Here is a 23,255-nt window from a genome sequence, read left to right as displayed (position 1 = left end):
ACTCCTAGGTTTGCATAGGCCCCTAATCATTGAGCATTGCAAATGCTCAGTATTCTAGTGCCCTAAATTCCTACAAGCATAGCACCAAGTCACTACAGTGAATGTTTGCAGATGCTAAAGACTGAAGCTGTGTAAATAATGAAGATGATTGCTTGGTAAGATGGGTGCAAGCAAACAGTATTCATTTTGACAGACCCAACTGTGAAGTTATCCTTTAGGAACAAAGGCCATAGGCCTTATTTCCAGGATAGAGAATGATTCTAGTAAGTATCAACTGTGAACATGACTTGGGGGAGCATAATGGATAATCAGCTGAACATTATATCCTAGTGTGATATTGCGACCAAAACAGCTAATGCCACTCTTGAATGTATAAACAGGCTAATCTCAAATAAAAGCAAGATTATTTCCTTGGGTTAACATTGGCAGGACTGGAACTGGAATTTTGTGTTCAGTTCTGGTGACCACAATTCAGGAAGGATGCCGAAGAATTGGAGAGTAATCAGAAAAAACAAAAAAGAGTTGAGAGATTTTTTAAAAAATCAAGAACATTGCTTCAAAAAGTGTATTGTAAGTTGAAGTTCTGGAAAATGTTGGTGTAAATTTAAAAAGAAAGACTGTAGTTTTCACTGTAAGGTTCTATTTTTAATGTTTTCATAATTAATCAGAGGAACAAACCCAAGCAAGTTTTCTAGTGTTAAAATTTCCCACAAAATGGAAATTTTGAGGTTTTAGTAGATTTGGTTACCTCACACTTCACTTTTCATATCTTTTCTTCCTCTTCCTGAAGTCAATGGCAGAATCCTATCTTCTGTCAGAACTCAGTCAGGCCCTTAAATGTTATAAGGAAAGGTCTAAATAGGCAATTTTTCTTTAATAATCTATTGGGCTAACATGATGCAATTGTAAAATGGCTTTACAGAAAGCTATTGATTTTCACATTTTTTGGGTCCTATGTCAGATGGTTCTTGCGTTTAAAAAAAAAGTATTTGTTCTACGATGGTGCTGAGTAACATCAGAATGTTGAATGCAGAAAGTTGGTTTCCTTTTGGCATGCAAGTGTTTTTTCCAGTGTTCCCATACACCAAAAATGCCACTTATGGCAGTGAATGCCAAATACTGATGACCTTTTTCCAGAAAGCTGGCAGATCAATCTATATGCAATCGACTGCCTAAGCACTGCCATACTGTACAGAAAAGCATTCTGTAAACTAGCTGCACCATACATTTAGTGACAGGAGAAAGATGCTCAAGATGTTCAAATATTGGCCTGTGTCAGATCTCCCTCCCTGGACATCCAATCCTCAGCACTATTCACCTGTAGAACTCAAGCTAATTTACAAAAGGATTCAAATATCATTACCCCCATTTTTATAGGAGGGCAGGGAGGGAAGCAAGGCAGATATGTAGCGACTTGCCTAAGGTGACAAAGCAGACAGTTTCCCACATGGAAAGCAGTACATTCTAGTTGCACACCACTTCTCAGATAAGTACAGAAATCCAGGTTCATCCCATGGTTCACTCACCTAGAAGTTCGAGTGCAGTCATAGTGGGTGGTGTACCACTGACTGCAGAGATGTTTCGGTGGTGCTACTTTCCAGAGCTGGAAGCACTGAAACCCAGGTTCAGGAGTGGCCTAGACTAAGAGTTGACTGAGGTGCTTGCTGAATACATCCTACAAAGAGAAAACATCATGTCGCAGACTTGGAAGAAGGGAGGTCAATGTGGAGACTGAATCATCTGTTTCCAGGAAATCTGTCCCTTTGGGGCTATTAGGAATATTGACAATAGAAAACTTGGTAAACTAAGACTCAGAATAAATCAAGCTACCTCCACAGCATAGGTAGCCACTGCAGAGATCTATTTAACAATAAAGAACTAGCAGCCAAGTTAAGAGCACTGGTATTGCAACTTTGATGTGACTTGCAAGAGGCATTTATTAAGAATTGGGTGTGCCTTTTCGCTTTTTTATCATGCTTCCAAAGAAGGTTTAAACACTTATTACTCTGATCACCTATATCTCCGCAGCATCACTGGTGGGAGCAGGCAGCAGAAGCAAAGTTCTACAGGTTTTTAACGTTAGATATATCGAGCTAAATTTCCCTCGATTTGGTGGAATACCGAGTTGGAGAGAGGTGCTTAGAAAAATGGCATGGTGCACTTCCACATCCTCCTTGAATGAGAAGAATTACATATTTTAAAATAATGATCTTTTTTCCACAAGTGTATTATGTGATAGACTTAGAAAGGTGTTAAAAAACAAGTTCACAGTAGGACTAAACATGTCTTTTCCCTCAGTTGTTCAGTTTATAGTCTCTGCATGAAAATTACATCCTCAATGAGAGAAGGGTTAATATTTCAAAACAGCAGCCAAACACCTCTTTTGGAGAGGTTCAGAAATCCTCACATTAGTTCCATATACTATAAAGCAGAAAAAAGAAGGAGACGTAAGCCCATTCCCTCTCCCCATTTCTTTTTTCAGGTCCCCTTAATAATTAGAAAGCTTCCACTTGGAAAGCTTGAGGGTCATTCCAATCAAATTTGACATTGCCCCCTCATCAAGAAATAACTATTGCCAATAAAATTCAGTCAAAGTCAAAACATTCCACAAAAACATCAATTTCAACAACGTTTCTGATTGGAAGGCTTCTCAGGTCGTAGAATTTTGTAGAAAGCAAGTCCCAACTGTACCCACCTTTCCAAGAAGCTACTACAAGTAGGATCTAAAGAAGACAAAAGAATAGAAAAGGAGTACATCATCTCCAAATGTGTTTGTTAAACACAGAGGAAACAACCACCACCAACTCAAAGACTGAGAGACAGGTGGGGGAGGGGAGGAGAGGGGAAGCGTGATAGAGTGCAGTGTTAGGATCAGTACATAAGCTGGTCAAACCGGCAACGTCCATCTTCATCTGAACTCTGCTCTGGGAATTCCATGTTCACACCACACAGTTTGGTGCAGCTATGGGACAAAGGCAACCCCAAGGGAAGTTTGAATACAGCTGCAGTAGTCCGAAAAATAGAAAAGCAGCACATTAGCAATAGACATAACCCGAGTTAGTTTTAAACCTTCCCATTTCACTTCAGACAAAGATTTCAGGCAACATTCCTAGAGACAGTTAATTTAGAACCAACCCTTCCAAAAACATCATAAGGCACACCCCAGAAAACAGATATAAATTAAAAAGGAAGATGTCTGACAATTTCAGATGAAAACTCAAACATCATAACCCCTTTAATTACAGACTAGGGGAATGTGAGGGTGATGAAACTGTGGTGTCTAATGTAAATGGTGAGTACAATAACTTCAAGTTAGAAGATCTAAAATATTTTATATAAAATATTCTCTCTTAAGGAAGCTAACAGGGCCAAGGTAGGTGGAAAGGGGGGGGGGGGGGAGAGAGGAGGAGAAAAAAGTGAAACACACTGACCAGCCACAAGAGCCACTCTCACCATGTGGTTACCACAAAATCTGCCCTACATAAGCAACCTCCTACTTAGTCTATACAAACATACAACCATACTACTACTATTCTAGAAGTGAAACAAAAAAACAAAAAGCCAGGAAAGCAGTGAGAAGACAGCACTCAACAGGAGCATGGGGTGGGAAATGAGTTAGACAGAATTTGGAGAGCTCAAAGACAAAGATAGACTATCATCATTTTAATTAACTATTTCTTGACTAGCACTATTTTCTCACGGAGCTGGACAAGGAACCTAGCAACTACTGCTAATTAGGAGAAGCTTGTGTTTCCTTGCCGGCAAAGACTAGACAGAAAAGGCATAGTGCTGTGTGATTTCCTAGCTCACTTGGTACAGGTTATTTAAACAAGAATCATGAGCCTAAGAACAACACATTGTTGCACTAATTATTTGTAGTAGAATGTTAATGCAATTTATGAGCAAGAGATGCTGGCTTGCCATAATTAGGTTTTGAACCATATTGCCTAGGGCCCATGCTCTGTACTTTTTCCTTTGCTGCACAAAGCTTCAGCTCTACATTTACCAGAAATAAACAAAGCTCTATGACATTTCTCTTATGCCAGGCCTAAAATTTTCCTCTAATATTTGGGGCAAACTGAAAGATGTTATTTTAGACCTCTCTAGAACAAGAGGTGTTTTCATTTGAGACTTTCTGGTTTGGTTCCTAATATCTTGGCTGAAATACTCTGTAGTGCTTGCCTTAACCAGGGAAACGGGGTGTATTTCACACTTAGCTACACCATGCTAGCTGAAGCCAAACTTTTTCTCTTCGTATAGCTACAGGAAGCTAGGCTACAAGTTGATCAACTAATATAGTAAAGAAGTTGCCGTGAGTTTAGGTCAGTATTAGCTAGTATATATTTGGTTACACAAATCCAACCTCAACTCAGCAACCTTTTCTATTCAAATCATTTCCCCCTCCTTTTTTTCAGAGGACATAGGGGAAGAACTGGTAATGCTTATTTGTTCTTAGGGTCAGGGAAAAGAGGTAATTGTCTCAGGTTAATGGTTATGAAGCTATTAACTACATACATCAGGATTTTCTGAACCTTGCAGAATCTCTGGTCTAATCTAGCTTTAATGGCATAGCTGACAGCTAGGAATGCTGTGCTATGAACATCTACAGCACGAGAGGTACCATTTTTCAAAGTTGGTGGGGGATGCTTGACCCCATCTGCGGCCAAGACCCAGCCCCTACCCTACCACTTCCTGGCCTTCACACTGCCCCATTCTAGCTACTCCCCTGAACACCCTGTAACCTTGCTTTTACCCCCTCAGCACCTCATCTATGCCACTGAGCAGCTGATGTACTAATTGCACAAATCCAAACACCCCAGCCACTTCTCCAAAACCCTGCACTGCACTAGCTCCATTCCTTCTCCCTCTGCTGCCTACTCTCCCCCACCCTTACCAGAATGGGGCAGTAGATTGTGGAGCATGTGGGCTCTAACTAGAAGGGCAGATTGGAGTGGGGGGCAGAGATAAGGAGTTTGGGTTGCAGGAGGGGGCTCAGGGATGTGACATGGGTATTGTAGAACCAGCTCTGTTTCCCCTCTGTAGGAAAACAGAGAAGGGAGGAGAAAACAGAACTGGAAAGTTAGATCTTACCTAGCTCATGAGTCAGATCCTGTCACTAGAGCACACTCACATTTCCCTGGGACTTGGCTGGAACTTAGTTCCAGCCTTTACAGGCATACTTTAAGGTGCATTTAAACATTGCTCTGCTCAGCACTGCAAGGCCCATGTGTCATTCAGTCAATGAAATCCATGACTGTAGCCCCTGAAATGCTGAAGGGAACACTGCCTAGCTGCTTTCAGAGAATGTCTGACCCTAGAAGTAAGCACTAGGGCCATGTGGTAGATTAAGCCTAGTATCATCCTCCAACAGGAAACCCAGTACCACATATTTGAAATCACATTTTACTGTCTCATGTGACACGGTGGTTTACTGTGTCTTTTGTCCATATCAGAAAGAATATGGAGGCTACAGAAAAGCTGTACTACATGCTTTGATGTGGAGTATCAAATTGAGATTACTCACTGTGTAGAAGAAGGACTAAAAATGGAGTGTCTAATGTTTCAGTGCCAAGTGTGTAATGCAGCTTTGATACCAATTCCAAATGATTGTGAGCATACTATAGCACATGCCCAGCAAGAATATCCTACCTTTATGCTGGGACACTAACTCAAAAACCCCTTCAAGTGGTAACCCTGTAGTGAAATTGGCAGCTGTGACTCTTGCCTTATTCCCTGACAGAGCAGTCAGGGCAGGACTAGCTAATAAGCCTCTGCTAGAGCGAGGGTAGGAATTGTAGCCAGGTCTACTCAGAAGCTGCTACTGCAGAAGTGTGCCTCTAGCCGTAGGGAAGAGAGGCTGCACTACAAGTAATGGGCCATAACAATAGTTTTATGAGTTTAATGAACCTGAGTAGCTAACGTAGATCTAGTATCAAGCCCCTGACTAGTTCATTATAGTTAACTGGAAGTCTGCCATTAGTGCAATAGGCTAACTTCACAATGGCTGCTACTGAGACAAAGGGTATATATTTTGCAGGACAATATGCAGATGCTCATGTCACTGATAGAAATGGAATGCATCTAATAGAAAGAACACAAGAGTATTTTGTTCAAATGCAGTGATATTTTTATTTAAGACCAGTGGTATTAGACATAGCATCTGGAGTTAAGTAATTACCCCCTACCATTTATACATCACCCTAGGTCTGGTTTCAGATTAAGAACTCTGCAGCCTAACAGTTATTCTGATCAATATTTGGCATTACAATTATTTCTTCAGATCAAAACACTGTCTTAGCTGACATGTTTAAGAGTCATCTGAGATCTGGGCTAGTACTAGGAAGCTGTGCCATGTATGTCTGTCCTGTAGAAGTAGGCTAGTGTACAGGAAGTCAAAAGGAAACTCTGCACATGAAGAATTCTTCCTTTCTTGAAGTGAATTTGTTTCCAGGTCACAGGTCTTCCTTAATCAGACTTGGATGCTGTTGCCACTTCCTCTTCCTTTGCCTCAGCTTCTTGGGTTTGCTGTTCCAGGGAATTTGCAGAGCCCTTACCTGATGGGGCAAAGGGTCCCACAATCCAAGACAGAGGTGTATTCTGCATCATGTATGTCATCAGCTCATCCACATATTCCTGGGCCTTGGTCACCATCTCCTGGCTCTGTTTCAGGAGGCTGCTGGAGAGATCCTGGAAGGAACGGGCAGTAGAGAAGGAAGCATGGAGCTCTCCCATGTTGCGAGACACCTGTCGCACCTTGTCCTGAAGGTTGGCAGGGAGACCTTGAATGCTGGATACTAACACCTGGCAGGCATCCTGCAGTTGCTGGAGAATGCTGCGGGACATGGCCAGAGTCTCAGACTCCATCTGATGGGGATGGACAAAAGACCTCATGTTAGTGTTCAACATAAAAGATTCCAGACTTGCAGCTCTGGAGGCAGTGCTAGATGTTTACCATTAATACCTTGTAGCATGTTAAGGAGCTCTAATGGAGAGCCAGTGGTCTTTAAACATGCATTCTTTCAGGAGAAAGGCAAGGAGCAATATGGGTCCCTTAGATTAAGGAAGGCTATATTGTCAAGCTGCTAGTACAGGCAATAAGCCATCTAGCTCTCCTCTGACTCAGCTTTGTCAAGTGAGTGACCAGTGTGGTTTTGTTGCAAGACACATGAGCTTGGTCTGCAGGCTGTGCTGAGGTTTGTTGTAAGCTTGGTTAAGGAGCAGAGTAACTGAACTCCTTGATGGGCACAGAGTTGCTCATGTGAGCACATTAAAGATGTGTAAGCAAGGAAGAATACTTCCATTCTGCTCAGGAAAAAAGACAGTATTTAAAAATTGACCCTCTAAAAAAAAAAAATCCCCTTAAGTTCTTTGGATCAATAGCTGTTCAACAGCCCTGCAAGGCAGAATATTGGCCAACCAGATGAGCAGGCTATGTATCTACCTCTGGGGTTGCCAAGTCTGTGATCTCACTGCCTTCTGGCTGACTCCTGTTCCAGTTCAGCCACATGTGCTGGAACTTCTCCTGAAGATCTGGAAGTTTCACACCTTGCTTGATGTAGTCAATCTAAACATGGGTAGAGAGCATGGTTATTGCCTACATCAATGTTTTCCATTTGCACATCTGTTGGGCGAGCTCTACTGCTTGGGGCATGCCTTCACCCCATAGATGGGGCTGCTCAATGCAGCAAGAGTACATAGCAGACTTGACTGACATGCCTCATTGTACCCTGATCACCACAGGAGAAAGTGGAAGGGTTTGCTGCCCTGAAGGGCAGCATATGCAGAGGGAAAGAGTCAAAGCCACCAGCTGCTTTCCATATTTTCCCCCAGGCACCTGGGCCAGAGACTAGGAGTTCAGCTTGGAACTAGCAGAGTCTTACCAGTCCCATGGTTTGTTGAAGCTGGGAAAGCGCCTCACTGATGCTGTGGCTGGTGCGTCTCATCTTGTCCAGGGAATAGCGGTAGGCGCGCTGGCGGAGTTTGGTGGACAGGGAACCTAAACGCACAAAGTAGCCGCGACGCTCTTGTGGTTGTGCCGCAGACACTTCAGCCCCTTCCATGGATTCCGCAAGTTCCGCTAGAGGGAAGAAAGGGAAGGTTGTTCTCCAACCTCTAGCGAGGTGAGTGAAGATGCACAAGTAATACTAGAACCTCTGCTCAATCCTACCTCACCTCTTAGGACCTAGGAAACTTGTGCTATCCAGTGCCAGAGAAGTAGCTTCAGCATTTAGGGTCAGTTACACCTTCTTAATGGACACCTCAATTTTGCATGCTTGGACAAACTATTTGTTGAAGGAAGTTTCATGCCCATCGGTCCATCTGGCATTGTCCTACTCCCACTTGCTCAATTAATATTTATTGGGTACCTGCCCACTAACTCAAAGCGAAGGCACAAAGGTTAAGATAACAATGCTGTGGGATAAGGCTGTATCTAATCGCTCAATGTAAGAGTCAGGAGAAGCCTAGAAAGAAGTTTGGACCAGAGGGAGGGTTATTCTGGCCATAAAGACAACTGCCCCATCATTCCTGTATTCTGACCTAGTTCATCCTCAGTCATGGGGAGGTAGTGATCCAAGAGCGCTTCAGATTTCTCCAGCATGGCTTCCATCCCACTTATGGCCAGTTGGCCCATTCTCGATTCCGCAACAGTGCTCATGCCCTCTGCTACCACTGATCTGGTGGTCTTCATACCATCCTGCATGGCCTCTTTGGTCATGTCCACCGCTCTGATCATGCTCTCCTTGACATCTGTCAGTCTGGATGATACCAGCTCCTGTGTGTCAGATATGGTCTAGAAAAGGATCCAGGAAGACAATTACTTCCTAGGAATTCAGGGCACTAAATCAGTGACCCCTAGCTATTGAATTCAGGATAAGGGATTACCACCACCTATTCTTCCCTTGAAGACTTACAATCTGTGGGGTTGAACTGCATAGGTGATCATATTTCCCTATGTGATTATGGACACCTGTTAAAATTACTCATTTGAGTTCAGTGACAAAGTTTCAGTGCAATTGTTCAAATGAAGATCAGGTTGACTAAGTCACTGCTAAGGAAGGTCTGTGCAGTTGGATTGTTGTTCTTGTATCCAAGACTTTAAAGTTCATGTGTGCTGGGGGGGTAAAGGGTAGGTGGAGAACCAATTGACCAGACCTTCTCTGCTGAATGGTCATTGCCCCCCCCTCCCCAGACAAAACCCATCTATGGTACCTGCTGCCACAGAGGCAATAGGTGTGCCCCCACACACAGGGCCACATGCCTGCCTGCACAGGTTTGTCATTTACTCCAGAACATGACCAGCATCTGCCTTTCAGCACTGCAGGAGGCAAGGGATGGGAGCTTCCCTCAGCCACAGGAAATGGGAAGCATGTTCTGGCCAGGCTCATTCTTTTCCCCTGTGGCTTGAAACTGCTTTTCAACAGAGTAGTTTGTCCCTCCCTGCACAAGCCTCCAGGATGCTTCAGACATCACCTCAGTGCCTCTTGTCCCCCAGCTACAGTGCAGGCTGACAAGGGTTAAGCCCTAAAGGTGGTACTATGCTCCAGAGCCCAGGGAACTTGATTGTAGGGGCTTCAGCAAGCTCACCCAGATGTATTCTCAGCTGAGCCATCTCTGGATGACAAAGATGTCTCAGGGCAGGACTCAGGGAGAGGGGAGCAAGGTGGAGCATGCTGTGTCCATGCCCAGAGGGCTGCATTGGAGCCAGCAGAATTAGGGCACAGACTGGAAATAGCTGATTGACAGACACTTTCATATATGCCAGTGCAATGAGGCTTTGAAGACCACATGGCTTGGCTCCTCCTGGCCAGTGCTTTGGCCAAGAGGGTGTTTGTTTCTGATGGTGTTGCCTAGCCAGAGGCAGTGGGGAGCAAGGAGCCAGCTTGCCTGGCTGTTGGTGAGCTGAGTGCTCTTATAGGGCTGGTTCTCTGCAAAGCCTAGTAGGAACATCCCAGTTTTAGTGATTATACACCATTCCAAGCATTTAAGTCTTCATGTATTGAGTCTTTGTTGCATACACTACTAATACAATAGCTACCACAGATTTTTATGGTTGTTGGTTTTAGTTCTGATTCAAAGTGGCATAGTAAGAGAATGTATTACAATAAAATAGCAAACAAAATTAAAAGAGCAAGGAATGTATGGGAGGTAAGTGGCAAGGTCACCAGTGGACCAGATGCTAGGGAAGGACCAAAACCAACAAGAGGCACCAGAGATTACTGCATACCAGAAGAGGGCAGATGGGCAGCCCAGGACACTGAGGGAAAAGGCAAGCATTTACCAACTGGGACAAAATAATTCATGGAGACCAGCTTAACATGGCAAAACAAAGATAAGGAGCAAGAGAAACAAATCTGAGATCGCAAACATCCAGATAAACAGCATGATGACATAAGACTGATACTAATAGAGGCAGAGTGCTATAAAACTGTTTTGCCATAGTTTTGGGGCAATGTCTTGCCAAGACTAGTCCAGATTGATGCTCCAATATAGCCCCTGCTCCACCATCCATCATCGACTGGTAAATAGAACATTGATTGGGACAGTGTCTGTGTGTGCCTATGCTAACTGATTTGCCATTGTATTCAGACATAGCATGTTGCATATTCCCCCTGAAAAGAGTGTCTTCTATGCATAAGAGCACTAGCAATGGCAAGTGGCCCATGGGGGAGCAGTGAGGCTAGAGAGGCAAAGCAGGGAGAGGACAATAAAAAGAGGGAGCATATGAAGGGCCATTCAGTTGTGGTGCTTTTGCTGCCCACACTCACTACTGGCTAGAAATTGAACAAGCCAGCTGAGAGCAAGCATGCAAAAGGGGCTGCACCGATGGACCAGCAGGAGGAGAGCTTGGCCCAGCTACCACTTACACAGCCACTCCTGTCAATGGCCACTTGAGCCCCTCTTCCCATGGGCCACTGGTGGGCTGGCAGCTGGTATCCTGCCATGATCAGGACCTGCCAAAACTCTAATGGAGGAGACAAAATACTAGACAATTTGTCTGATTTTAATAAAAAGGTAACCTTCAGGAGGTCTTAAAGGAACTCTTCCAAATTTAAGATCAAGGCATTTCCCCTACACCTTGCAGTCAAGCTGTGGACTGGTGTTTAGGCACTAGCACTCCTCTCTTGAGGACTTTTAGCATTGAGTAGTCCTCTGCTAGAGGAAGAGGCCCATGAATTGCTTTCTCTAAACCCTGGCCATGTCTGTGTGGGGTGAGTTACCTTCTCAGCTGTCTGCTGAAGCGTTGGTAGATTCTCCTCCACTTTGTCAGGTACTTCAGAAGTCACCTGAGTTCCTGTTGCTACTGTAGAGACAGACACACACTAATTTAGTTTCCTGAGTCTGTCAAACTTGCTATTTTACTGTTTACAGCAGTTGGCTCATATACATAATGTGTTCAGGCAACAGTTTTTGGTTCCAGGTGTTCACACTATTCCCCCTCCCTCTCCATTCTGTCCCTGTTCAAGGTGATTCTCTCCCCCATGATATGTTTACATAGGTAAAGGGGACTTTCATGAAATCCTCTTTTCCACAGTACTTCAGTGTTCACTCCCATACATCTGTCATTTAGTTACATTTTGATTCAGCATCCCCCTCCCCCCATACTTGCTGCAGCATTCATTCTTGCCCATATATTCTAGGCATTAGTTTCCAGGCTCCTCCTTCAAGTTTGTGTTCTGGATAGAGTAGCGGCTGGCCCTAGTGCAAGGGTCTCACTCCACTGTCTCACAGCTTTGAAGCCTTTTGATCAGATCTTTAACTAACCTTCTGACAGGCACCAGGAGGTCACCACCACACTTTGGTAACCAGGTCAATAAACTGTCCTCATGATGGAGAAGTCAAAGAGTGGCCATTGCTGTTCACATCAAGCAATAGCCCAACAAGAAGCAGGTTAGTGTTTTTTTAAAAACTGTTAGAGTAGCAGCAGTGGTGTTGGTCCAGAGGCATTAAGGATACAGTTATTAAACCAATTTCTGTTCATAAGTCTAGTTATACCATCTTATTGCAGAGCACTGAGGTGTTACTTTGCAATTAGATCTTTCACACTGTTGCTCTTGAAGTGAGAACAGCAGAGCCCTGATCTCTAACTCCTGTGCTCACCTTCTCTAGCCAGGTTCAGCAGCAATAGTTATTGTAAACCAACCCCTTTATTATCCTCTAGCAGATGGCTGTTTATATCCATGGACTGCTGTGTCATTCCTACACATCATCCCCACTGCTGCCAGCCTCTCTAGGGTTGCAGGCCCACTAATCTTCAGACTCTACTCTAAGTAGAGTCTCACGCGCACACACAGAGCTCTGCATATACACTTTACTCACCCTGAGGTTCAAGTGCAGGTGGAACTGGCTGTTCACTGCTGGCTGCAACACCAGTTAGGGAGGTCACTCCCTTCTCTGCCATGTCACAGAGAGACTTCACGTAGGGATGGCTCTCCTTGGTGGAGGTGTAGGCCGTGGCAGCCAGGTCACAGGCAGTGCTGACCACAGGGAGACTGGCCACCCTCTTCAGGACACTCTAGTGAAGCAAGGGAGAGAAAAATGAAGTCAGGGAAGCAGTGGCCTGTCCTGGGGCTGAACCATTGCTTGTCAAGTGGTTATACTCTTGAATGGGTTAGCCCCCAATCAAAAGATTGGGTGAAAGGTTTCCTAGCTTGTCAGTCTAACAGCTGCAGCAGACAGTGATGAAACTGGACCAGAAGCTTAACTGAAGAAAAAGACACCACAAACATGTAGGGCAGCGTCTGCTATTAGACAATAACCAGCCATCATTCATGTTTACATATTGAGCCAGCAAGGCTTGTAAAGTATCTACCGGTTGTTCTTCCTCTCCATGGTCTGGGGAGGCCATACTGGGATCTTTTCCATTAGTAGCCATGGTAGAGCCAGATATTCCTGGGGGAAAAAAAAAAAGGTTCAGTTACAAATGGTAACTGTTCATAAGAAACTGATAGCAGGAATAGTGTGCTGCTCCAAGGAGTGATAAGAAATGGAAGCACCACCCACATATTAACAAGGTCCCTATATTTAGAGGAATACTTGCTCTTTAGTAAGCAAAGTACATGTTCACCACTTCACAGAAGTAAATGTCTCAGTTCTACCATCAATAAGGAGAAAGGAAACAGGAAAACTCAGTCTCATGCCACAGGACTACTGAAAGACATTTATTTTTCTAAGCCCTTTGAAGGCAGGAAGAAGTGTCATTACAGCTAAACTAGTAGATAGCTCTTAGTTGCATGGTAAAGAATCAGACTCTTAAAAGTCTATTTCTCACTAGAGAAGGGGCTTAAGGTCAGCAAGCATTAAGCTCTCCAGACTCAGCTTTCCAACCCAGATCCTACAGACAACTTCTAAACACTAGAAGTACAGCACACAGTCAACCACTCCTCAGCAGCATAGAAAACCTAACCAAGGATCTAGAAAAACAAACAAAAGCTGACATTATTTAAAAAAACCAAAAATATTACCAATAAATCCCACTGATCGTTCTCAGTACTCCAGGCACAACCTTACTTCTCTTAGCATCTGGCAAGATTTTATACACACCTGATGATGTCACTGTATGGGAGGGGGGGTAAAATACTCGGGACTGACAGTTCAGGGAGCCAGTGACAAAAAGGCTTCCACTTCTCTGACCAATAAGAGAATGCAAATCCCTTGGGGACTGCAAAGTTTGGGCGTGAGTGCTTCATCATAGGTGATTCCAATTAACCCCTTTGGGTTGTTAGCTGCCACCCAGCTGAACTCACTTTGATTCCACAGCCTGCCTTGAAACAGTTGCTAGTTAGGATGGATAATATGTTCAAAAGCATCTGCGTGACTTAAAAAGCCATTGACTTTCATTGCCATTTCCAGTGGGAAAAGAGAGAGAAAATGGGGAAATATTGAAGCAGAACTTCTACTTTTGTTTAGAAAAATCTATTTTAAAAAAAATCTGAACTCAAAAGCCAACCAAATATAAATCATCTCTGGGAGTGAGGTTGCAGAGAGTATTGTGTCTGATTCCTCTGCATGTTGACCATAATTTCAAAGTAAAAACTGGCACACTCTAGCACAGAGTGACACTCTAAAGATTGGGAGTTTTCTCCAGTGTTTAGGGCATTAGGCTAGGATTTGAGGTGGGTTCAAGTCTATGCTCTATCAGAGACTTCCTGGGTGAACTTGGGCAAGTCACTTAGCCTCTCAGTTCCCCTCTGTACAGTGAGAATAACAGGAATTTCATGCTTCATAGAAGCTGTATGAGGTGCTCATATAAATACCTTAGATCAGGGATGGCCAGCCCATTGGGGTGCTATGTGTGGCCGACATTTTGTTTACCTTGCCCATACACAGTTTTCAGATTCTGCTGGTATCTGTCTTTGTAGGTATTTTTTTCCTATTGGTATTATAAAAATGACACTCACTTAAAGCAAGGGCATGTGAATTGAGGTGCATGCTCACTGCACACAACATTCTGAGAGCCCTGTGTTCCCACTGCATCCAATCAAAGTGCTGCCATGGTTCTATTGGCACACTCCACAAAATTCTGTGTGTGCAAGCGCAGTTAGCAAAACTACTCTATCCCAGGAGATCCTCTTGGTTATGACAATCTTGTGGCCTGCTGAGATAGAGGACCACTCATGCAGCCCACTCACTAGCCTAGGTTTCCCCTCACGGCCTTAGTGAAGCATTTTGTTGAGGAGCGTGAGTTGGGTAGGTAACTGGAACAGCTTTCCCTTCTGCTCTTTCAGGCTCCCCCCTTTCAGAAAAATAGTGGGGCATGTTCCATTAAAGGGAAGAAAAGAGTGTTTATTCCTGTCACCCCTTCATTGTTCTCCCTCCAGCTTGAATTGCCACCCAGCCTCCTGCAGAGGACAAAGCAGCATCCAGTCCAAAAGAGGGAACTGTTTACCTGGCCCTTGCTGTTCCTGATGTTTTCCCGCCCACCCATCCTCCCTTGACTTCAGCAGGGCAATGGCTAGCTGGGCTCTGTGGGATTGGTGGCATCTGGCCCTTTAGCCCCTAGGGTCAGAGTGTGACCAGAGGAATGTGAATAGTTCCCTGATGCCATCCACTCGCACCATGAAAATAAAACTGAGATGCCTCTCCCAGTAGATGATACAGATCCACAATCCTCCCTCTCCTTTCCCCCTTACTTTGATCAGCAGTGAAACAGTTAAAAACCTGGACATGTCTCTCACCATCACTTGGCATGGGAGTTATTCCATATATAAGTGCTGAACCCCACCCTCCCTACCAAAGCCTGCACCCTTTTCCCCATGCCTCCTCTTGCCCCAAAACTCTCTCCCCACCACCCCTTCCTCCACATTCCCTCCAGCCCCCAAATTCCTTCTCAGAGCCTGCACCCCCCACATCTTCCTGCACACCCATTATCTGTCCCAGCTCAGAGCCTTATCCCATAACCAAAGTCCCTCCAATAGCCCGACCCCTCATGCCTCCTGCAGCAAACTCCCTCCCAGACCTCAACCCCTCACGCCTTCTTCACCCCAGTCACCTACCCCAGCCCAGAACCTACATCCAGCACCCAAACTAGGGATGTGAGCATGTAGCCAATAATCCTGGGTTCATTGGTTAATCCTGGTGGTTTCAGAGGGAGAAAGGTGTGGGGAGGCAGAAGCTGGTGCCTGTGTGGAGCTGCCTGCACTTGCTCCCCCTGCCTCCCACAGAGGCAGCAGTGTGGGGAGGGGCAGGCAGGAGCTGGTGCTTTATGAGGGAGCCAGCTTTCCCACAGAGCCACCTGCCCCTCCTCCATGCTGCTGCCTCTGTATCAGCAGCAGCAATAGGGCGGGGGAGGTGGGACCCGGGAATGTTCCTCATGAGCACCAGATCCTGTCTGCCTCCCTTCATGTAAATGTTTAATCACTTAAAACAAATCCAGCACTTACACATTTATACAAATACACGTTTGTTAATATCCCGAACTCAAACTCCATCCCAGAGCATTTGGCAAGTGGGGAGGGAGGGAGTTTGGGTGAGGGAAGGGTGCAGGTTCTGGACATTTCTGTAATGTTGCTTTCTCCTCCCATCTGGAAGTATTTTACTGTTCATTTTAAGGAGCTGCAGTTTTCAAATGTTCTTTCTGGCTGCATTTCCTCTCCATTTATAGCTTACATATCTTCAATACAGTTAAACAGCAAGGAAATGTTAAATATTTGTTAAAAGGATAGTATTGCATGAGGATACAATTGCCCATTGAACTCTCTCTCACTCACTGGCTGTGTCTAGACTGGCAAGTTTTTCTGCAAAAGCAACTGCTTTTGCGGAAAAACTTGCCAGCTGTCTACACTAGCCGCTTGAATTTCCGCAAGAACACTGACGATCTCATGTAAGATTGTCAGTGTTCTTGCGGAAATGCTATGCTGCTCCCGTTCGGGCAAAAGCCCTCTTGTGCAAATGCTTTTGTGCAAGAGGGCCAGTGTAGACAATGCGGTATGGTTTTGCGCAAAAAAGCCCCGATGGCGAAAATGGCGATCGGGGTTTTCTTGCACAAAACCGCGTCTAGATTGGCACGGACGCTTTTCCGCAAAAAGTGCTTTTGCAGAAAAGTGTCCGTGCCAATCTAGATGCTCTTTTCCGCAAATGCTTTTAACGGAAAAACTTTTCCATTAAAAGCATATGCAGAAAATCATGCCAGTCTAGATGTAGCCACTGGATATTTAGTACAGCCTCGCAGCACAAACCACTTCATAGCATGTCTGGTGACTTTTTTTTGAGGAGGTGTAAGTTTCTGGTGAAGGTAGCTGGGACAGCAAAAGAGTCATGGATGAACCAGGAGCAGCTGAGTTTCTTTAGTTTAATTTTGATACCCTAACAGGCGCGGAATCCATCTGGTGTCCCACCTTGTGGTCTTTTTATGTTAGTGCTTTCATCTTCCCTTATGTACCTATACCCGCAATGAGCATCTAGACTGAGATTCTGAGATACTGTCCCTTCCCTACCACCTTTCCCATTTGACGCTGTCCGGAAACACTAACATATCCATGTGTGGACTAAGGCTGAGCAAAGACATTTTTCATGAATAAAAAAAAAAAAAAAACCTTAAAACAATCAGTTCAAATAAAAACATTTTCTTCAGTATTTCCTCAGCAAATATGGGGAAAAAAGGTGTTTCAAGCCAAACAAAACATTTCATTTAGCACTAAGGCCATGTCTACCGTTCAGAGAAGATCGAAGAAACCACAGGCAATCTTCCAGGGTTCAAATTAGCAGGTTTAGTGAAGACATGCTAATTTAATGGGTGTGGTGCTCCCATCGATGCCAGTAGTCCTGCTTCTACGAGGAATAAAGGAAGTTGAATTTAACATAGCTGAAGTTGCATATCTTAATTTGAACTTATCCCCTAGTGTAGACCAAGGTTAAGTGATTTTTTTTCTCCAGTTTTTCATTTCATGTAAGTTTTGGGTGCTTTTTACACTTCCCTTTTAAAAATCTAGCTAAATTTTACAAAGACACTTCATTTCAAAACGCAAAAAACATCCTACAGTTTCATTTCCAAATGGTGAAAGAAACTATTTGAAATGAAATGAAATCTTGAAACATTTTCTTTTGAAATGATTGGAACCAACTGCTGAGACATTTTCCATTTCTTGCTCCCATTTTTACTGGAATTTACAAATAGTTTCTATGTCCTGAACAATGCACTTTAGGGTGCATTTTGATCAATTAAAAAAAATCATCCAGTTCTAGTAAGGATTTTTTATCCTGTGTCAAACTAAGCCTCTGTTACCTATGCTAAAGAATCAAGGTTCCTTAGCTGTGGCAAACACACACCTCTTTAGGTGGAACGGCTTCTGGAGATCAACATTACAGAATGGGTTGCAGGACCATTCTGATGTGGCAGCATTTCACTCCCACTGTGCATAGAGGAAGATAACTACACAAGGTGCAAGGCAGTGGAGGAGCTGGCCTGTATTATACAAGTGTCTCAATGTAGAGTGAAAATCTATGTATTCTTCTCTCTGGTCTGTTCGCCTACTGTGGGGAGGGAATACCGCCCCACAGAGCCTGATATTCTCTGCTCAAGCATTCTTCCTTATTGTCCTGCATGGCTCTGTAGGGCAGGTAAGTCATAATTTTGGTCTTCATGATCTGTCTGCCCACAAGTGGAGAGAAACTGAAACTAAAATAATTTACCGGATTTACAATGACAGGTTCTGTTTGCTATAGGCTTAACCTCCATATTTAAAACTGATTCTGTTTTACCATGCATGTAACCCAACAAAAAAATCGTACTCATGGTCAGACTTTTTGTAGTTCGCTTTCTGCTCCCACAGCCCATATTTAAATGATTCCATGAATTTCAGGAGGCAGGTTTCAGGAACAACAGGACTTTAAAAAAATGATTTGTTTGCTTCCAGATTATTCAGAGACTGCTCTAATCTAATAGCCAAGTTCACAAAGACCAAAGCTTTTGTTTGACAAAGGTGACAATGCTTGACAGTTCTACTAATGAATTAGCTCCACCAGTAAGTCCAGTCCTGTAGCAGCTTCCAAACTTCTCTCTCACCCCTATTTTGCTGTTTCTGTGGGGTTTATGTTCTTTTTAAAGCATTACAGGGTCCCACATACCAATAGAGAGCTGTACGGTACACCACATATTCCAGCAGACCTTTCATGCATTCCCTCTCAATCTCTTTCTCCCATGTTTGGGAGAAGATTTGTATAGACAGGTCTTGAAAAGGAATCAAGAGCGGAGAATGTTGAATGGAGGATTCCTGTTGTGTGGTAAGCTTCGTGCATCTTGTCCTGAAAGTTGACCGGAAAGTATTCTATGCTAATCAGTAGGATGGAGGTACATGTTCTTCAGGGTCTGGGTAACTGTATGAATCAGGGCAATGATGCAATATTTCAGGACCTGCAAGGAGGAAATTAATACTGTGAAGGTGCAATTTTTTAAAATGTCTCTTAAAATGGGAGACAGCCACAACTACACTATTGTTTGATTCTAAAACTGCTTCCCAGTAGAGCTGTTGTTCCCACCCTCTGGGGTGTTTCCGATGCCAATCCAGCCCTGTTTGGCAGCGGCAGTGGAACTATTTTTGGGATGGAGGCATAGAACTACAACCCCCTTTAATTCTATTGATATCAGGTTGCCAATTCTCCTGAACCAGGAACACCAGATTCCATTGCTGCAAATGGCATCCGGTCCATTGAGTCCGGGAGAGTTGGCAACCTTCACCAGCCCAGGCTGAGACCACAGCTGGGGACAGCTGGGGAAAATAGGGCTGGTGGTGGGACCAAGGGGCTATGAAGCCTGTGGCAGGGCCAATGGGCAGCAGAACTGGCAAAACCCCAGGGGTTAAGAAATCCTGCAGTGGCAGGGCCGTGGGGGGACTGGAAAAGCATATGGGGCTGGCCTGATTCCATTGCAGCCACCCAATGGCTGGGACCCGGGGCTGAAAGACTTACATAGTGACTGGGTTGCTCAAGGAAAAATCCTGTTAGGACAAAAAACAGCAATGAAGGTGCCAAACCTCAAAAAGATGTAAGAACCAACTGTCTAACTGGAGAAGCTACCAAACATTAATCCCAATGCATTAATCCCCGGGACTAACACGGTCTGACAAAAGAGAATCTGTGGACCAGGTGAGGTTCCCGTTCCACCTGCCACCGTGCCTGGAAAGAACTAGGGCAGCTGGTGCTATGCATCACTTATATAGCTCTGCCCCTGAAAAAGAGCAAAGCAGCACATGGCAATAACCATTTTTCTCCTATAGCTTTTCATATTAGCAATACCTGTTGGTATCTGAGCTAGTTGTAGATCTTCCCATTTCACTTCAGACCCATCGCAAGGCAAAGTTTTCAGACAACATTGATAGAGACAGTTAACTTACATCACTGCTCTGGAAGAGTTGGCTGTAAGGTGCTCCCAGAAGACAGATATATACTAAAAAAGAAGGAATTCAACAATTTTCTGTTATGAAAGCCTCAAACAACATAAGAGATTTGAAACTGTGGTGCCTAAAATAAATGGTGAGTGCAATACATCTGGATACAAGAAGATCTAAATATTTTGTATGAAATATTGTCTCTAAAGGAAGCCAACAATGATCAGGTGGGCAGAGAGAAAGGGAAAAACCAAAGATACTTACCAACCACAGAAGTCACTCTCGCCACAAAATTACTTCAAAAGCGGCCTTACATAGGGCAACTATTTAATTCTAGACAAACATACAACCATTACTCTACAAGTAAAACAAAAAGCGAGGAAAGCAGTGAGAAAACAGCACTTGGCGGGGGAGAACGGGAGGGGGCTGCTGCTGGACATGGCCAGAGATTCAGACTCCATCTGGTGGGGAGACAGAAGAAGTTTCACATTAATGTTCCCCGCACAAAAGGCATCAGACTTGCTGGTTCCTTCCTCCTCCAGAAGTTTTGCAATGCCAAGCATTGTGCTGAAAGGTACTATTGACAGTCAAGGTCTTTCCATTAAAGACCACTGGCTCTAAACAAGCAGTCTTTTAGAAGAAAGGCAGGGAGCCGTTTGGCTTCTTGTAGCCACAGGCTGCTAAGAGGCAATAAGCCACGTTGCTGGGTCAGAAGAGAGCAATGTCAGAAAAGAGCTCCAAATACCTGCCCTACAATATTAGCCTCAGCACAGCCTGTAAGCTAAATGAAGTAATCTTAAGTGGTGGGCCAACAGATTTGCAAGGCCCCTGGGCAAGGCAGGAGGCCTGGCTCTGCACTCCTGAAGTGGTGGGGCCTTGGATGCAAGGGATGGGGCTGCTTGCAGCCAGCCACCCCACTGCTGCTTAGTGTGTGCTATACGGTATAGCCTATACCCATCACCCCCACCAGATTCAGCCACCCGGAGCATGCTGCATGGAGCTTTGGTGACGATTGAAAGGACACAGGGCACCAGCCACTGTAGTGGCAGTCAGGAACCTTGGGCCTTTCACTTGCTGGTCCCTGGGGTGGTTGCCCCTTTGCAGCCCCTCTCCCCCAAATGGCAAGCCTTTGCAAGTATGACTAAGAGGAAGCCAAGAGACTGAACTCCTTGGGTAGAGTTCACTGTGCAACAAACGTAATGCAGGAGCAAGATTACATGATGCAGAGGAAAAAAGGGGTTGTGGGTCTTTTATAAAAAATAAATAGCTGATGAACAACCCTGCAAGGTTGAGACTAGTGGCTAGCCCATCTGGTCAGAAGGAAGCATGTACCTATCTCTGGGTTTGCTACATCTCTCATCTCGCTGCCTTTTGGTTGCTTTCTGTTCCAGTTCAGCCACATGTGCTGAAATGTCTCCTGGACATCTTGTAGGGTCACACCTTGCTTGAGGTGTTCGATCTAGAAGTGGATTAAATGTATTCAAACGCCTGACATCCGTTATGCTAGTTCATTTGCTCAGGGCAGTGATTTTCAAGTTATGGGTTGTGAGCTAGCATTGGGTTGTGGAGTGTCTGGCACTGGGTCTTGTTACTGCAGGGGAATCAGGTGACCAATGGGAGTGCTAAGGCAGCTATCTTCCTGTCCTGGTACCACAGACTGTGCAGCAGTCCCAGCTCCTGGAGGGAAGGGGCGGGGGGAAAGAGCGAGCACACAGGACTCCGCACATTACTCCTGTCCTGAGCGCTAGTTCAGCCCTCCCATTGGCTGGGAACCTGCTGTTGGTTGCTTCTGGGCCAGGCAAATGAGAGAACAATGAAGTCAGGGAATCAATGGCCGGTCCTGGAGCTGAACCATTGCTTGTCAAGTGGTTATACCCTTGAATGTGTTAGCCACCCAATAAAAGGATTGTGTAGTAGTGTGAAAGGCTGAAGAGCTAGGACAAGTTTAACTGGGCGGGAGGGGAGAGAAGTAGTTTGATATTTTAAACCAAGCTACATGTGGATAGCTCCTGTGACCAGCCATTCATTTTTTCCTATTGGCATGTTCTAACATCATCACAACTGTTTAGCCCCTTCCTGTGACTGCTGTATGCCCACCTACCCATCTGTCAGCTGATGGTCAGGGCAGTGTGTATGTGTATGTGTGTGTGTGTGTGTGTGTGTGTGTTATGCACCCGAGTTTTCAACTGCTGGGACGCAAGGTCCCGTCGCAGCGGGCGGCCTTAGGGAAGACCGACGGGCGCCCCGAGAAGTTTAACGTCCGTGTCTTTGACTGCTAGGACCAGGTCCCTTCGCGGTGGGTAGCCAACAGGCTGACACGCCCCAGAGTTTACAGGGAGAGCTTATTACACCTCAGATTTTGACTTCTAGGATACATGATCCCTTCGCAGTGGGCAGCCTAGGGAAGGCCAAGAGATGCCCCTACGGATCTGTCCCCTGGAAGCGACACAATCCAAATGCCCAGCTCTGCCTGTATCTGTCCCTTATGACTGGCTGAAGTTCTTTTAAATTGTGCTTGGTTCTGTTACAGCAACTGAAGGAGTCAGGTTAAAGCTTAAACAGTTACAGATTTATTTAAAAAAGCGTATCATATGGTTACAATGGCTATTGCTCTATTTCTTAACTGCTAGCAAATATAGATCTTAAAAATGGTTACAAAGAAAATAAAGATAGAAAATAGAAATAATGGTACCAAGTGACAGCTTAATCTTTAAAGAGCTCTAAGTCTATGGGTGTGTCTAAACTACATGGCTCCGTCGATGGAGCCATGTAAATTAGGCTGATCAGCAGAGGGAAATGAAGCCACGATTTAAATAATCACAGCTTCATTTAAATTTAAATGGCTGCCACGCTGAGCCGACAAACAGATGATCAGCTGTTTGTCAGCTCAGCGCACTAGTCTGGACGCTCCTGCGCTGACCTGAAAGCCTTTTATCGACCTCCCCGTTATGCCTCGTAGGATGAGGTTTACCAGGGAGGTCGATAAAGGGCTTTCATGTCGACAGGAGAGTGTCCAAACTAGCGCGCTGAGCCAACAAACAGCTGATCAGCTGTTTGTCAGCTCAGCACGGCAGCCATTTAAATTTAAATGAAGCCGCAATTATTTAAATTGCGGCTTTATTTCCCTTTGCTGAACAAACAAATCTACATGGCTCTGTCGACAGAGCCATGTAGTCTAGATGTACCCTTAGTGTACACTTAAGACAAAGGACACATCCAGGTACAATTTTTACCCCCTTCTGTGCCTCTTGACTCCAGCGTATCAGGCCAGGGCTGGTCCCTCAATTCCTAGGAAAGATTAATATGAGGTGGGCATCCCTGTGGAACTTCAGGAGGCCAATCAACTAACCTGACCAGCAGATAGATGGTAGATTGATGCTCAGTAAGTGTGCTGCTGGATCCATCTTTATACCCATAGGGGCCCGATCCTCT

At 44.8% G+C, this 23,255-nt stretch overlaps 1 protein-coding gene across 1 annotated transcript; it reads right to left on the bottom strand.

The window, feature by feature from the left end:
• Window positions 1-5,977: 5,977 nt before the first annotated feature.
• On the bottom strand, window positions 5,978-13,478 carry LOC102462767 (perilipin-3-like). Its single transcript, XM_089769491.1, has 8 exons — window positions 13,464-13,478; window positions 12,779-12,891; window positions 12,319-12,514; window positions 11,220-11,299; window positions 8,539-8,791; window positions 7,881-8,077; window positions 7,442-7,564; window positions 5,978-6,864 (listed from the first exon to the last, which is right to left on the bottom strand). The coding sequence occupies exons 2-8, from the start codon at window positions 12,872-12,874 to the stop codon at window positions 6,466-6,468; spliced, it is 1,344 nt and encodes a 447-aa protein (XP_089625617.1). The 5' UTR covers window positions 12,875-12,891; window positions 13,464-13,478; the 3' UTR covers window positions 5,978-6,465.
• Window positions 13,479-23,255: the final 9,777 nt, after the last annotated feature.

This window comes from Pelodiscus sinensis, chromosome 1 (genome assembly GCF_052426305.1).
Source record: "Pelodiscus sinensis isolate ZL-2025 chromosome 1, ASM5242630v1, whole genome shotgun sequence".
Lineage (NCBI taxonomy): Eukaryota > Metazoa > Chordata > Testudines > Trionychidae > Pelodiscus > Pelodiscus sinensis.
Note: the sequence above shows the minus strand (reverse complement) of the source record. Positions and strands in the feature narration are given on the sequence as shown.

Coding starts and splice junctions, on each gene's coding strand:
- LOC102462767 (XM_089769491.1), bottom strand. CDS start 12,874: ATGGCTACTAATGGAAAAGATCCCAGTATGGCCTCCCCAGACCATGGA. Junction 12,515..12,778: donor AAGCCTTGCTGGCTCAATAT/GTAAACATGAAT, acceptor TTGCTTCACTAG/AGTGTCCTGAAGAGGGTGGC. Junction 8,792..11,219: donor TTCAGCAGACAGCTGAGAAG/GTAACTCACCCC, acceptor ATCCTTTTCTAG/ACCATATCTGACACACAGGA.